Source organism: Thermobia domestica, chromosome 4 (assembly GCF_964235325.1).
Source record: "Thermobia domestica chromosome 4, izTheDome1.hap1.1, whole genome shotgun sequence".
NCBI classification, from domain to species: Eukaryota; Metazoa; Arthropoda; class Insecta; order Zygentoma; family Lepismatidae; genus Thermobia; species Thermobia domestica.
In genome coordinates, this window is record NC_137457.1 from 282,770,538 (window position 1) to 282,787,735 (window position 17,198).

At 35.7% G+C, this 17,198-nt stretch overlaps 1 protein-coding gene across 1 annotated transcript in view; it reads right to left on the reverse strand.

Moving 5' to 3' along the window:
- Positions 1-6,459: 6,459 nt before the first annotated feature.
- IntS6 (integrator complex subunit 6) overlaps positions 6,460-17,198 on the reverse strand; it is a 128,811-nt gene continuing 118,072 nt past the window's right edge. Inside the window, exons 12-14 of the mRNA XM_081756020.1 lie at positions 14,993-15,305; positions 12,021-12,323; positions 6,460-7,640 (exon numbers count right to left, since the gene is read on the reverse strand). Coding sequence (XP_081612146.1) covers positions 7,432-7,640; positions 12,021-12,323; positions 14,993-15,305 — 825 coding nt within the window. The 3' untranslated portion in view covers positions 6,460-7,431. The remainder of the gene's footprint in view (positions 7,641-12,020; positions 12,324-14,992; positions 15,306-17,198) is intronic.

Genomic DNA, 17,198 nt, shown 5'->3' on the forward strand with positions numbered 1-17,198 from the left:
GGAGCCATCGCTTCTGAATTGCAAATGGGTCCTCGTTTACGGGACAACGCTAAGTCCCACGTGGTTAAGATGACTCAGGATACCATTTTCCGCCTTGGATGGGAAATAATATTGCAACCACTATATTCCCTGGGTATTGCACCATCCGATTATCATCTGTTCCATTCTTTGAACAATCACCTTAGAGGACGCCAGTTCGAATCCCTAGTAAAAATCCAAAATGCACCTGATACTTTCTTCGTTTCACGGCCCACTAAGTTCTACCGCGATGGATTCCATGGCCTTCCAGAACGTTTTCAGAAGGTCGTCGATGCTGATGGGGACTATTTTTGATCTTCCAGGTTAGGTGACATATCAATGTTCGAAGGTGGTGGGTGAAAAAGCAACAAAACTTTTCTTGGTTACCTTTAAATTTAAGACCTTGTATACAGAACTTATCTACACAAGATTGATTTTCTTTGAAATTTCACTTAATTTCTTTACGGTTTCCTGACAAAAATATTTATTATTCGTGACTTTAAAAAAAAAAAAAAAAAAAAAAAAAATATTACACTGAGTAGAAATAAAAGAGAGCGAATGAAATCCAAATTGAATAAAATCATTGTTTCTCACCAAATTTTCCATCCTCTGTCTTTTAAAACACTTGTTAAAGCATATAAAAATATACTTGTTAAAGCATATAAATCACAGTAAATTGTGTAATCTGCTGTCACAAAAAAAAAATATCCTATTTTTCGATCGGTATAAGGAAGATATACTATACTATTTTTCGATCGGTATGGAAAAAAACAATATTTCTCCTTACTATTTTACCATAAATTATTAATTGTCAATAAAATTTGTTACTTTTAAATGAATGAAGCGAGATAATTTTACTATGATGTTTTAAAAGCTGGTCATTTGGGGGGGCAGGAAACCATTTGGGGGGCCCGGCCCCGATGCGCCCCCCCCCTTGGCTGCACCCCTGTAGCGAGCCAAATGTTTAACCATGGACTCCTGCTGCGAACTGACCGTGAGTAAACACCTGATCTCGCTCTGCTCATTTTCTTTCGCACACGTGAAATGGGGTTGTTGTTTCCAAAACAAATAGAAAGACCGTTATCTGGTGCTTTTTGGGTATTTTTTTCCCGCACACAGCTATCATTGCTATGTTTTAATGATCAGAAGAAATATCAAAACCATCCGATACACATGATACGAAAGAGCGAACAGAGGGAGGCAAATATTATAATAGACCAAGTTTTCCGCGTGGTAACAATACTTCATACTTCTATCATTTGGTGCACACATCTATGAAGTTGTTTTCCACATAAGTATAGCTTACTTCTTTTTGAAGTAGCTCCTTCGTGTCACAGCTGTGTTTAGTTTTGTTTCGCGCTAGGATGAAAGGGAGAAATGCAACATTTGCTTCTCGGTGAACTTATATATATTATTAAGATGAGCGGTAATAAGCGATGTTTAACAAAGGGTGGCTTTCGGATCTACAATTTAACGTGTAGTTGCAGTCAGTGTTAAGAATCGAACCAAATCTATGTAAGACCTGTTAACATTGAGCTCTTTTGTGGTAAAAGTGAACTTCAGAAACACACAAAAGACTTGAAACATCAAGCTAATGTAGAGGAATTGCAAAACGTACTGCATCTTTTCTGTGGCAAGGAACATGTGGTGCACAGCAACACAAGAATCGTGTTAAGGCCAATATTTTTTTTCTTCTTGACGAACTTAATATCCCCTTCCACACCATAAAAGAAAATATAATGTTTGTTAAAAGAAAGTGCACCTAATATTTTAAAATTTTGTTTGTGATCTTATCATGCATAATTATATATAATGCCTTTCATACACCGAGAATGAATTCAACTGTACGTCATAGCACCTCTAAAGCGATATTTTTCAAACTTATTTATTGCTAGGTATTGTAAATTTACGGTATCTATCTTGTTGGGTGGGAAATTTTGCGTCTAATCGAAAAATTTCATGACTTCGGACAGGAATTCACAGTTACGAAATTTGCATCACTGTCTTCTGAAAGGATGTCTAGAAAAAAATAAGTAAGATGACACTGATACTGCAGTGTACCCTCACCAAGTTCTTCACTATGCCATTAACATGACAGCCCAGCAGAAAAAAACATGTACCGTACATGCGCATGTACAACATGCGCTTGGAAAACCCTTGAAATTGAAACACTGTTTTACGCCTGATCATGTGCTAATGTTTTTTAAAAACATTGCGTGTTCAATCCCTGGAAACGGAAAAACACAGGTAAACAAGGAAGAAGTGAACATCTGGTTTGTACCTGAAAAACACATGTTTTGTACCTATAACCGAATGCAACATCTGTGGACTGCATGTTTTGCAACTGATCTTAACGTGTTTTCTCTTCAACAGCAGCTGATTATCCGCTGAACATTGCATGTAAAAAGGAAGAAGACCAGTGCTATTCTAGTATTGTTCGAGAGCTATTTTGTGGTAATTATAAAATGTGTACACCGTTGAATGAAACTTGAGTTCGAAATTTTGCTGAAGGAATAAGAATCAAGACTGAATTTCCAGCAACACAGTGTTTCTAAACATACCAGTATCTGCTGCTGGTCCAGGAAAATATAAATTCGCACCTGCAAATTTCTACCCACACAGTGAGCCTTCCAATATTGTCGAGATGAGTCTGTTTTGCTGGAAATTCAAGAATCCATTCGAAAGCAACATGTAGCTGGACACTGCATGTACATGATGTTGATACAAGCAACATATAAACCTAATAACAAAACAGCTTCCTTTTTTTTTTTTTTTTTTTATGAGAAACCCATCTGAAAATGGCCTTTTCTCGGATTTAAAACATTCTGTCTACCGGACATATTTCTTTTATATTTCAGACAGTGTACTGTTTCCATTGTAACCTGCAAATACATGCTGTCAGTACATACCATGTACAGTTCATGTTTATACAACCCTTTACTGCTAAAACAAACTACCTGGAAATCCTATTTTCCGTATTAAAAAGATACCATGTACCAGACATGTAAACGACAAACTCCTGCTAGATGAACAATTCTCTGAAACCTGCATGAACATTCGGCAATACAGGGAAAAAAACAGCTAATATTCACAGCAGATTTCTTTCGAAAATCAGCATAGCTGAAAATCACGTTAAAAAACGGAACACATTATATGTAATGTGCAGAAAATTTTCGTTCAATATTTGAAATACCGGCTGGCCTGGAACGCAATGTACATGTTTACAATATCGGTGGAGTACAGTGTATGTGTTGGTACCGTTACATACGCAGACACGTTTTCACTAAATACCACGTGCTACACATGAACTTACATCCGCTGATCTGCACATGTCTGCAACCCGCAACATTTTCTTCTGAACATTGCATGTACATGCGCGTCGCACAGGTACTGATCAGTCAATATACAGTGCACACATGTGATTTCATGTCAGGACAAGAATTATTACATTCAAAAACAGGTATTATTTCCCAGATAAGTGCCTGTTTCTGTTCCAAACCATTTACTTTACACGTAACACCTGTAGCACATGAGCAAAACAGGCACTGTACATTGCCTGTTTTCTCAAAAGTTTTCATGAGGGAGTATATGGTGTAATGCAAAAAGACCAAAGTTAACATTGCCTCTACACTAATTTCTGTTTAACTAAAATAATGCCTCAAGTTCATACATATCAGTCGATAAATAGACATAAAGCTAAATAAAATTACATATTCGAGGGTAAATTTCCATGCGCAGTTTTCGAAAAAATTGAAAACTAAAACCTAATTTTTATGGAGCTAAAAATATATCATTCATTGTCAATAATAGCAGGTAGTATCTATTCAGCTAGAAAAGATCGGTTATTTATGTAGTGTTTAAAAAAAAAAGTAGGTAGATTGTGTACTGTGTATAAAAAACTTAGGTAGATTGTGTATCTATCTATTAAAATGCTACAATAGCAATTTAAAGCGACTGAGCTCCAACCTATAACTTAGGCTTTCAAATCTTTCATTTACGGTTATATGGGATTTCACGTTTAACAGACAAACATTTTGAGTTTGTGTACTTTAAATAAATTATTTAAATAGATCTTTTTCATTAAGTTTGTTTTAAAATTATTGTTCAAAGCCTTTATATTTTAATAAGCCTTCTCTAAAATCAATGCAGCTGAATTGTGCTTTCATCTTCTGAGTTCTTTTAAACTATATGTTGTGGACGTTTATATGTTTGTGGTCAATCATTTCGACAATGAGATCTCGGAAACTACAGGCTCTAGAAAGATGACGTTTTCACTGATCGATTGGAAATTTTGCGTAGATTTTCCAGTTCTAATTGAATATATTTAAAAAAAAAAACCTGGCCATTATTTCTTTATTACATTTTTAAGGGTACCCTGGAAGCGTTGAAATAAAAAAAAAAAAAGCATCATATCCTACGCATTATATATTCCAACACCAAACTGTTGTATATAGGAGTTGCATATGTCTCAGGCGTTTTTTTCATGGCCAAATAATAATGAAAAAGGACAGATAATCATTTCTCTAGTGTAAGATGAATCTTTTATTTTTTTGAGTGTTTTGCCCAATGAACACCATATATAACTGCCACTATAATTAATTGTGTATGTAATGTATTTGCTTATTACATACTGCATGCAAGAAGAAAGAAAACACTGGTCATGCATGAATTAGAAACTCCAACCAGAAGTAGGCTCAAATCTTGCAAACGGTGCGATATTGAGAAATAATCGATAAAATCTCCCTAGACGTCTTTCACTTGTATCTGTAAAGGGACATGTACAGATGTTGTGAGTAATGAGAAGGATATTTATGCTCATATGCGAATGATGCGCTGTGTAGAGAGCACAGGTTCAGCTAGTTATGAATAAAAAAAAAAGGTAGATTGTATATTGTGAATAATTTTTTTTAGATAGATTTGTATTATGTATAAAAACTTGGGTAGATTGTATATTGTGTATAAAAAACTTAAGTCGAATGTGTATTATGTATAAAGAACTTAGTTATATTGAGTATTAAAAACTTAGATTATATAAAAAAAACTTAGGTAGATTGTGTTTTAAAACTTAGGTAGCTTGTGTATTGTGTATAAAAGAACTTAGGTAGATTGTGTATTGTATAAAAGAAACTTGGGGATTGTATCTATTGTTGTATTCTCCTAACTGTAACACAAATACTCCTAACAGTTATGCACAAACTAGTTACAATTATATACAGAGCACGCCATAGCATCCTCTACTGACAATAATCACTGGTTGTAGAAAACTGACAGCACAGGGCGGTCAGTAGTGATGGGTCGTTCCTTACTCAGTCGTTACAAAATAACTACTCTTCAATATTCGTTCCTTGGAGTACCGTACTCAAGAAAACAACTCAAAAGTACTCGGATTCATTTCGAAATCTTAAATAAGAGTTCAAGGACTCAAAAAAAAAAAAAAAAAAAAAAAAAAAAAGTTTGATTCAGATGCAAAGTCAGATTTATGATTTCTGCAATCAACTCAATTCCATTGAACAGCTTGACAATACTTGGTAAGGAAAACTCACACGAAACAGTGAACAAAAAACACATTGGAAGCAAATGGACTATTATAGTGCCTCTGCGTTAGGAAGAGAGAGAGAGAAAAACACTACCATCTTTGCTTCATTCTTCTGCTTGTTTCTGACTGTTGAGTATGGGCGCCCGAAGGAAGGGCAGGGGGGGGGGTCCGGGACTCCCTGCCTCATGGCAATGTATACGTAATATAGCAAACCACGTGTATCAACTAAATACCAGAAATACCAAACGTAACATAGCAACCACGGACATGCCTTCCACCCTAGAAAATTTTCTTCGGGCGCCCCTGATGTTGAGTGTTCTCTCTCTTCTCCCTTATGCACGCTTCGTAAACAGGAAGACGAAGCTAAACTGTTTCCCTTCCCTTTCTTTTCGACACGGCAACTTAACAACCAAAAGTCTTATAATCCAAACGTGTTTGAGTACGGGTATTCAGAATTATAGGAATGATGGGAAGAAACCCAAAAGGCAACTAAATACAGGGAATCAGAGCTTCAGAAGGACACACGAGTCCTTGGAATCAAAATAACAAAAGTAGTCGTTACTTTTTATGATTCCTTTTACTCAACGGATTCAAAGGAATCGAATACCAGAAAGAAATCGTAATTCCCATTACTAGTGGTCAGCATATGTTTCAGGAGTGCAACTTCTCAGCCAGTTCAGCGGTCAATTTATCATTGTTCTACCTAATTTGACATTTTAAGTGCCAAACCCAAAAATACTTTTTTTTTTTCCTACGGAGTCAGCAGTGTTCACTGACCTATTTTATATCACGAAATGTGCATAAAATATAAGCACATGGCGCTTAAAATGTTTCTCTTTTTTCTTTTAACAGAAAGCTTATAGCTTTTACAAAAAACTTATTAAAAAAAAAGAAAAACATTTAAATAAAAGAAGATTTGATTTAATAAATAATCAAATACAAGATTTTTTTTTTCTTATGATTTTGTTCAAGGTCTATTTCACATCATAGAAAACTATAGCTAATTGCCCTGTTAACTTCTATAACAAAGCAAAAAACTCATTCTTCGCAATCTGCAGTTCGAGAAAGTTCATCCAGAGATTTTATTAGCACCAATGGTTGTTGAACACAGATTTTTCTTTTACGATCTTAAACTTCAATTGGTTCACACAAAAATCATCCCATCCGCTGATGGCACATCCGTTAAAGCTCGGTACAAAAGGCATACACATTGGAAACAGTGTTTGCTGGTGTTTTTTTCTTTTTTTTTTTTATTAACATACTCTTTTAACCGTATTTCAAACAAAATATATATATGTATTGATGTATATATATATATATTTATATATATAGTTCTGTGATTTTTCTATACCAATTTAAAAATTAATTGAATTAAAAAGATATATATATATATATATATACATGCTTTTTTAAATTATAGGTAATGTCTTATTTAACAAGGTACTTATTTCTACAACTGTCGGTAATAAACTCACACGACATCAACCAACCAATCAAGGAGATTCAAACACAGCTATTTGCACAGTTTTTTTTGTTTCCTTTCATAAACATAGAAATTCATAATTCGCTTCACTCCTTGAAACGTTCACAAAAACACATACTATTTTTTTCTTTCTTTATACAGAAGTCTTTAAAATATCACTGTTTACTGAAATTCTCCAATATTTTTAAAACAAAATACTGAAACCAAGGACATCCATGTGCCATAGCGAAAAAACACTTCCAGAAACACGTTGATAAATTTCAGTCCTCTGTAACACTTACAGGCTGAACATTTAATTATTTGTTTCATGAACATGATATTGATCCCTTGATTTCTGTACTGATAAACTTTCATTTCGCACAGGACCTTTTTAAATTTCATTTATTCAAAAGCACTATCTTCCCACGTTGCTATTGGACACAAAATTTGAACCGCTTTCAGATTGTTCCGCTTTGATCATTGTTTGAAGAAAGTTTTCTAATAAGCCAGCGAGAGTTCTACGCTTGAATCGCAGAGATTCTTGAATCACTTCTTGAAGAAGGGTCACCCGAATATCCAATGTTCCTTTCATGTTATCAAGATGGCTAAATAAAACGTTAAAATCTGAAAATAAATAAATAATCAATTAGAAAACCAGTTGAGAATGCTCCAGAGATCATTGCCAGAACGAACTTAAAAAGAATTAATTTTTCTTATTAACTTCTACAGTCTTTATACTAATTGTTCTATGAACTTTATTATTATTATGCTCATTAAACATTTTTTGTAATATATGTATCTATCCATTTATAATTTCCTTGAGTATTTAATTTTTTCCATATGTTTTGTTTAAAGGTTCTGTTAAAACGTTCTACCATATGTTGTTTTATGAAGATACATGCACAAAATGAAGGACTCAAAATTGAAGAATTCGCGATATCGTCTCTCTATGACTGACAGTTCCCAAGAAATGGCTCCTTAAATCTCCCAAAATTCGAACTTTTTTGGCCAATATCTGGAGAACGGTGGCCAGTTGGCCAGTGGCCACCGGTTACTACTTAGTACCAAAATGTTTACCATTCTCTTAGATATTGATCAACAGCAATATCATCTCTCTATAACTTATGGTTTCCGAGACGTGACTCCTGAAATCTCCCGAAATCGGAACTTGTTTGGTCAATATCTCGGGAACAGAGTGACGTGAAAAACTCCATCACTTTCTCAAGTTTTTGATGCTCTATCGAATGGGGGACTCAAAATCGAAAAATTCGCAAACAAAACAAAACAGAGAGAGAGAGAGAGAGAGAATTCAGTAACGAACTTTTAAGTTTATTGATAAGCAATGAAATTAAACCTTTACCGTCCAATGGTTATGCTCAACAGACTATAGATGACTGTTTGTAAATACAAATGAATGACAGATTGAAAGATAAAAAGGCAGGGAGAGAGAAAAAATAGAGGGGAGAAAAAGGGGAAAAAGAAGGAGAAAAGGCGAGAGAGAAGATACAAAATCTTGGCCCAAACTGAAGACTCGTGTTCCCTAGTCTCCCCTAAGATGATAATCGTATCTTAACAGCAGTACAGCTATTCTACACCTTAGCAGGAAACTATTCTACATTTTACTTATCATCATTGTCTATTTATAGTCAAATCCACGTTGGTCATTAAATTTGTAAGACGTATGTAAGTTGCTACCTATGTCCACTCAAACACACACGATAGAACGGAACTCACGCCCTGATTTTTCTTTTTCCACGGGAAAGAATTGATAATTTCTTAGAAATCATTGCGCTCAAAAGAGTTTGACAGATTTCTATGAATAATTATGCCTCAAGGTATGCAGTAATATTGTCAGTGGATAGAACTCTCCCTGAAAGGAAATCTTAAAGTGAACTTCTCTACTAAATGTTCGAGACATTCAGGCAATGTAGGATTTTCTAGGAATATAGAAAAAAGCTTTTAGCATCTGTCAATATATGGTGATCGAAGACTATCTCTGCAACATTAATAGTGTATAAAACTACCATCTGCTTTCTGACCAATATCGGCCAATGTTTGAACTTATTTTAATATACACAATCTCTATCCTTCCCAGATTTACGTAAGTAATGAGTTTCGTGTAAAACTTCACGTAAGTCGAATTTGTTAATGCTTACACACACATAATAATAATAATAATAATAATAATAATAATAATAATAATAATAATAATAATAATAGTAGTAGTAGTAGTAGTAATAGTAGTAATAGTAATAGTAGTAATAGTAGTAGTAGTAGTAGTAGTAGTAGTAGTAGTAGTAGTAGTAGTAGTAGTAGTAACCAAGAAAGTTCTGTCGCTTTTTAGCCGACCACCTTCGAACATCGATATGCCACCTAAGACGTACCTGGTAAATCAAAAATAGCCCCTATCAGCATCGACGACCTTCTGCCAACGTTCTGGAAGGCCATAGATTCCACCGCAGTAAAACTTGGTAGACTGTGAAGCGAAGAAGGTATCAAGTGCATTTTGCACCTCCACTTGGGATCTGAACTGGCTTCCTCTAAGGTGATTGTCCAAGGAATGGAACAGGTGATAATCGTACGGTGCAGTGTCCGGGGAGTATGGCGGATGCAATAGTGTTTCCAATCCACGGTGTAGAATGGTTTCCCGAGTCATCCTAGCCAAGTGGAGCTAAGCGTTGTCCTGTAACAGGAGAACCTCTTCGCGACTCAGAATTGCTGGCTCCCGAGTTTTGAGTTTTTCTTGAACACGGCTCAACTGCTGACAGTCCACAGTTTCACTGATGCTCTGACCAGCTGGTAGCAGTTCCCGATGTACGATGCCGCGAGCAGTCCACCAAACACACACGAGGACCTTCTGGTGCAGTGCTGATTTCGGCTGTTTTGGAAACCGATTCATGGGATGCTAACCAATATGACGACGCCGTGGAGTTTCGTACAGGACGCACTTCTCATCACGTCAGGACCCTGTCCAGAAATGGCTCCTTCTTCAGACGAGACAGCAAACAAACACAGGTGTCTGCTCGCGTTGCCTTCTGGCCTGGAGTCAAATCATGTGGGACCCATCGACCCAACTTGTAGTGCTTCCCAAGTTGATGGAGGTGCTGCCGAATGGTTTCTCCACTCACACTGAATTGCAGTCCCAGTTCCTCACATGTCTGACCACTATTCGCCTCAATTGCTACCTGAAGATCATTTTGGACATATGTTGGTCTTCCGGCACGTGGTGAGTCTTCGAGTGTTTCGTCACCATCCTTAAACTTTCTTAAACCACCGCTGTAATGTCAGCATAGTCACGACACCCTCACTAAAGGCCTGGCACATCTTCCGCCCCGCTGCAGCGGCATTTGACCCCAGTTTGAACTCGTACAGAACACACAACCTTATGATGCTCTGAAGATCCATGTTCACTCTGTCCTTAGGGTGTAACTGAACTGCCACAACCACGTAGTATGTTGGATATACCCACACCATCAACTGACCTTCACCTTATCCCCATTTGCATTCATCTCACGGTATGAGGACAACTGAACACAGACCTCCACAAAAAGCGACAGAACTTTCTTGGTTACCTTTACAAATATTCTAGTTTCTTACAAAGTTACACTTAAGTAATTTACAATTTCGACTTGTAAAATTCAAGTTACGTAAAATTTTACACAAAATGCATTTCTTACGTAAGTCGGGGACGAGTTCGGGTTACTTATCTGAGTTTCACTGATCTCATCATAAAAAATTAACAAAGAATTATTGAAGCATATCTACTGACGTATGTTTATAACAGTTTAACATATTGTTTACTGAGTGATACTGTTTCGACGTTCCTCCACACCTTCCTCAGGAGACAGGAAAATTTACTAGCAATCCAGCTTTCTCAAAATTGCACTTTGTCCTATTTTGCTACTATAAAAATGTGAATTTCTTGCACTAGAATAACTTTCTTTTGAAATTGTTTATTACTGTGGAAAACTTACCCAGAAGATTTTTATGAAGAGTTGTGTAATTAGTGCAAAAGGAAATTCTGAAAATTGATGTGGATTTTCTATAAATTTCTCCGATCTGCTGAATATGGTAGTGGGATTGAGGTTTAGCGTCTCTTATCAGCGAGGCTATATGAGACATGAACTTACAGTGAGGTGACAGGATGTCTCGTTTTTAACAGGGTAGTCTCTCTTTTTCAGAATTCGTCCGGTGTCTCGAGAAAAATAGAAACGGGACAAAATGCCCCTTGAAAAACGTAAAGTAATCTTGTAGTATAATTTTTACGGATTCCTAAAAGTCAAGTCTTCGACTGGGCAGATTTCGTGATTTTGTAAAATAGTTTCATATATTTCGAAGAGATGGCTCCGCAGTAAACTTCATGTTTCAATATATTCGATAGCTTTGCATGGGTGGATCAGTGGTTCTCAATCGATGTGTCGCGACACACTGCTATATCATGCAGTTCTCTAAAGTGTATCGCGAAATTATAGAATCTAAAAATCATAAAGAATGTAATACTAATTAATTAAAATCGAGAAAGACTGTATCAGTCAACTCCTCCAGTGGTAGCAGTAATGTCCAATGCTATACAGTCATTATAAAAACTAATTGGTTTCACTATTATTATTATTTATTATTATAAAAATATCGAACAAGTTTGACGCCAGGTCCTGGAAGTCAGTAAAGTGTGTCGTCAGTCAAAAAAAGGTTGAGAACCACTGGGCTAGATCACCGAAGGTTACTTCTTTCTCATTGGCATGAAAACGGACAATTTTCTAGGTGAACTGTTAAATTATGCCAATTGGCCGAGTGCCTCTTTTATTATTGTTACCTAACCTACAGCTTATAACGTGGGATTCATAAACCATGAGCTCCGGCTGAGAATCGAACCAAGGAACTTCCGTGCTTAAGACTATCTACTGAGGAAGGTGTTAGGGACAACGAAATAGTACATTAAAATATCAATAAAATGCAATAAATATAAAAAGTACGATTAACAAACATGCTTAAAGCTATACTTACTTCTCCCAGGCTTCCGGACTTCCTTGTACACTTGCGTTCGTACTTGAAGATTGTGCTTTCTAATGTCTACGAGATCAGCTTGAGTCAACTTGTTCTCATTTATAACAGGAGGTTCTTCATAGAAGTGGTTGTTATTCCTATTTAGCGTCGCGATGTTTGGTTTCTCCTCCTCTACATGATTCACAAGATCAGGTGGCGTTGTTCCCAGTGCATCAACATGATTAATAAATTCAGAAATAACTAACTCCCGAGGAGGTGGAGACGGAGAACGAGACCTCTCCTTGTGGCCAGGTGGTCTTTCATCTGGAATGAGAAAATTAACTATAAAGTAGTAATTATTAAAATTGTACTTACCAATAAAACACCCTATTATTTATTTAACTGTGTACATTTCGGCAAATAGCTGTTACCATCCTCAACACAAGTCCTTTCAGAAAACTATGATGGTAAGTATACCTCATGTTTATCTTTGTTGTAAATAAGGAATAAATCTCAAATCAATCCTTTTACATGAACTGAAAGTTTTACTGAGATCATACCTTTTAAAGCCATAGAAAATAATAATATGGACTAGATTTGTTACAACGTATGTTTACTTAGGATTAGGAACACGAATTAGATTTGTCATCCATAGCCATTTACGGAATTTAGGATTTTGAGTTCTGGGCTTTCGGCATATACAAGACATATTAGGCAATTATTTGCTGAAAAGTACATGGTTAGATAAATAGAAAGGTGTTCTTGGGTAAGTACAATTTTAGTAAGTATTTAATATGCATCTTATTGAATCAAATAGTAATTAAGTAGTAATGATTAAGAAACATGAACAACTATTTCTATACAATCAGCTGTATAATATGACCAATTAATCAAATAAGCATTTACTGTTGAGTTACATATGCACATATTTAAAAGTATAAATTAACACGCATTTGAAAAAAGAAAGAAAGAAAAGTCTATAAATTGTGCTGAAAGTGTACTCTGCTGTTTCGGCAAACACTGTCGCCTTCATCGGTAGCTCGCGGTAACTCACATGCAACCCGTCTCTTCTCAGTGTCATCTTGCACTAACTGCGCGTGTCCTTACTTTCAAATTTAATTACATATTTTTAATAATCCCTTCCAGGGAATGGCCAAATCTTGGACTAGCTCACGAAAAACTAATCATATGAGAACTAATCTAATTTGGTTGTTAGATTAGAATAAATCACCTACACCAATGGTCTGGAATAAACTAAAATCAGTAAAAGATGTCGAACTTAAACGGAAAGAAAAATAAAAAACTTTCACCATGTGGACAGCTCAATACAAAAAGCAGACCATGACGTGGCAACACCATTCGTCTCCATAAACTAAGAAATTCAAAATAACGTCTTCAAGTAAAGAAAGAAAAAAAAAAAAAAAAACTGCAACTATGTTTTGTGACAGCCTACAGGGTACCACCATTACAGCCAACCTATGGACAGACTTAAACATGCTATATGCCAGAGTTGAGTTGATTTTGGGTCTAACGTCCCGTTCTGCAGCGAGGCTATATAAGACTTGGACTACTGACTAACGTGGAATCCGAACCACATGGCCGCCGGGAATCGAAGCCGCGTCCCCCACGCCAAAGGCGCGTACTCTAACCACCTAGCCACCACTATATGCCAGAAACACCACGACAAGGTATGGTGTTATCGCACAACAATGCGATACCACATACAGTCGGACAGTCATGTATACACAAAAGATTTCACCTGGAATATTCTCGAACATATCCCAGTACAGTCCTGATCTAGCCCATCTGGGTATCGACTTTTAGGACTCCTGAATGAAAGCCTTCGTGGGCAATTTTGACACACAAGTGATGCAAGTGGCAACCCCGTTACTTGCCTCATGAGTAGAAACAGGATGTTAGGCAAAATGCCTATTCTTTAATATTAAAGATATGATCAAAAGTAACGTTTTCAAGTTTATATGGGGGGGGGGGGTTATAGTTTCGATTTATGCCAATTTTATTTTGCCTATTTCGACCTTTACTGCCTAATGTTGCCTATTCTATGCACTTTCTTTAAAATAAGCCTTCATTGGGAAATTATATAATTTATATAACATAAATATACACATATATACGTATATTAGGTGTTTGTAAACACAAGCACGTGGTACGTTACTATATATATATATATATATATATATATATATATATATATATATATATATATATATATATATATATATATATAGAGAGAGAGAGAGAGAGAGAGAGAGAGAGAGAGAGAGAGTAAACTTCAAAGATGTGCACATACTTCCGGAGGTGGTTAATGATATCAAAAGAAGACAAAAAGTTCTCTTGTATTTTGTCGAATTCCGTGTCGTGTAAGAGTGGCAGTAGTGCCAACTTAGAATCGAAAATCGAATCCTGACAATTGGAACGGAACCGAAAGATGTGCACATACTTCGAGAGGTGATTCGTGACATGAAAAGAACACAAAAAGTCCTCTTGAATATCACGAATCACCTCCCGAAGTATGTGCACATCTTTCAGATTCATCCAGTATATATGGAATGCATAACAAGCTTCGTTTTCATATATACAATACAAGAAGATATTAAGAAACAAGTATGTTTCTATATTCTTTGAACATTGTCTATGACTTGGATTTTTTTAATAGTATTGAGTATTTATCTTTATTATTTCGAGATACATTTTAGTGCCTATTCTTTTTAATTTTTAGTGCCTATTTGCTTGCCTATTTTCCAGGTTTTTAGTGCCTAAACATCCGGTCTCTACTCATGAGTTTAAGAAAGAATTTTTTGTGACCGGCATGGATGATTTAGACTCCTGCTGAAATAAATACAACGTTCGCACAGCAATAGCGACTACGTGGAACTTGAGTGTAATACCAAATACATAATATACTACAGTTCCATATTTATACTTTTTGATTCTTTCTTGTATAATGAGAAATCCTTCACAAATGTACTTACCAACATTTCCGTTGACCATAGTGAGCTTCGGTGGTCCAATATTATCCGTATCACTGGGAGATGACGCAGGTAAATGTGAGTTGGATTGTACTGCTGAGATGGGTGGCAGTGGAAGTTCTGGCGTAAGAACAGGAGGTGTGGGCGGCGGTGTTGCTGGTCTCCTTACGAGAACATCTTTTGGAATAGGACCAGGTTTTCTTTTATTTGGACGAGGAGAGCTTGGCAAAGACTCCGCAGAACGTTTGTTGCCCTTCCCATGACTTCCTGTGCCACCACCAACCAAGTCTATATCCGCTTCGTCTACCATCATTCGCTGGAAAAACAAAACAATATTCAGTTTAGCCACTGCAAACGTAACTCTCAGTTTCAGATTGTAATGACTACTCAACAACTGACATTTGACCCAAGAAACAAATGGAGAAACTTTCAAGTACTTTTCATCACTTTTCAAATTGTAAAGTCTTATAAATCTTAAGTTTTTGCATTTGTTAATTGATTATAGGTTGCTTAGGTAATCAAAGTACCTATTAATTATTTTTCATTATTATTAAAAATAATGCATTTCCTCTCTTAAATATTCATTGTTACTGGGTAAAACCATCAGGGGTGCACACAGAGGGGGGCTATGACGCAAACTGCGTCACTGAAATATTTATATTTATATAGTCACTGAAAAATCTATATAAATATGTTTGAAGGGGTGTAAAAATTAATCGAAAAGATTTTTTCATGGAAGAACACCTATGGATAGACAATTGGGGAGGTGCGTCATAGACATAGGGGGGGCATCACTGAAACCATCATATCATTTGTTCAATACAAAATGATTATAGTACTAAAATTTAATAAACTACTAAAATTCTTTGGCTTTATGGTGTAGCAGCACATGGAGGAGAGTTTAAACGTATTTCCGGTGCAATATAAAACTAAAACAAATAAATAAGGAACAAGATGACTAAAACCTGTTTCTCACTAGCTACATCCTCCGTTGGAAGCAACTAATCGTCTGATTAACAACATTAATATTTGTCAATTTCACTCTAATGGACTGAACGAGTACTAAAATAATTAAATGTATTTAAATTATACTAGAAACTAAAACTTGAAGAATTAAATATTCATTAGAATAATATATTTTTTTTTTTCAAATTAGGCATTTATTAATCATTCCCATTTTTCTTTTTTTAAAAGAAGCTCCAATTTCAGAGGGAAAAATGTAATTTTATTATCCTAATGAACGTTCTATCTTCGAATTTAGTTTACAATATATAATGTAAATAAACTTAATTGTTTTGGTAAGGTCTAGAAAGCTCCTGATGTACCTGTTAGGGACAGGGCGTCGCAGCTCGCTCGCCGCTTGGCTGGACGTAGTTCAGCCAGTCGCTAACAGATGGCGCTAGAGCAAGCTTAGACCCACAAATTGGGCTGTTACGCCAAGTAGTATGTTTTTAATTGTTTTAGTAGTCTTTTAGTTCATTACAGTGAATCCTGCCCAATATTAATGTAGTTAACCTGTCATTTATTTGCGCCCAATGGTATCAAAAATTTGTTGCTCACCAGCCACGTAATTGAATAAAATGTTTAGAAATTAAATCAAAGGCAAATTGATCTCTGGGATTATTTCTCACAAAAGGCGTTACATAGAAGATATCGTTAAGAGCCTGCCTTACTAAAAATAATACAAAATTTACCATTTTTCTTTTGCTTGTTTATTCATCAGTGAAAGGAGATAATGAAGTGCAAGTCACCACAAACATAGATAATGCTATTCTACAACAGAAAATATGAACCTGAAGAATGTTCAGTGTTGCCATCCATATAAATTACAGTGTTGCCAGAAAAACAATTTCCCTAAAATACAAGTTAAGGCAGCGAGTAGAGGAACAAATTCAACTGCATTTGGTTACATATACTGTTTTGGTTTCCTGTGAACTACTTTTTAAATAATAGTTGTATTTAGTTTGTAATAAACAAAATAGTTTTAACATACAGTTATTAAAACTAAATAATAATGTTAATTAAAAAGTAGTTCACAAGAAACCAAAACAACATGATATGTAATCAAATGCAGTTGAGTTCATTCCTCTACTCACTGTCATAACTTAGATTTTAGGGAAATTGTTTTTCTGGCAACACTGTAATTTCTATGAATGGCAACACTGAACATTCTTCAGGTTCATATTTTCTGTTGTAGAATAGCATTATC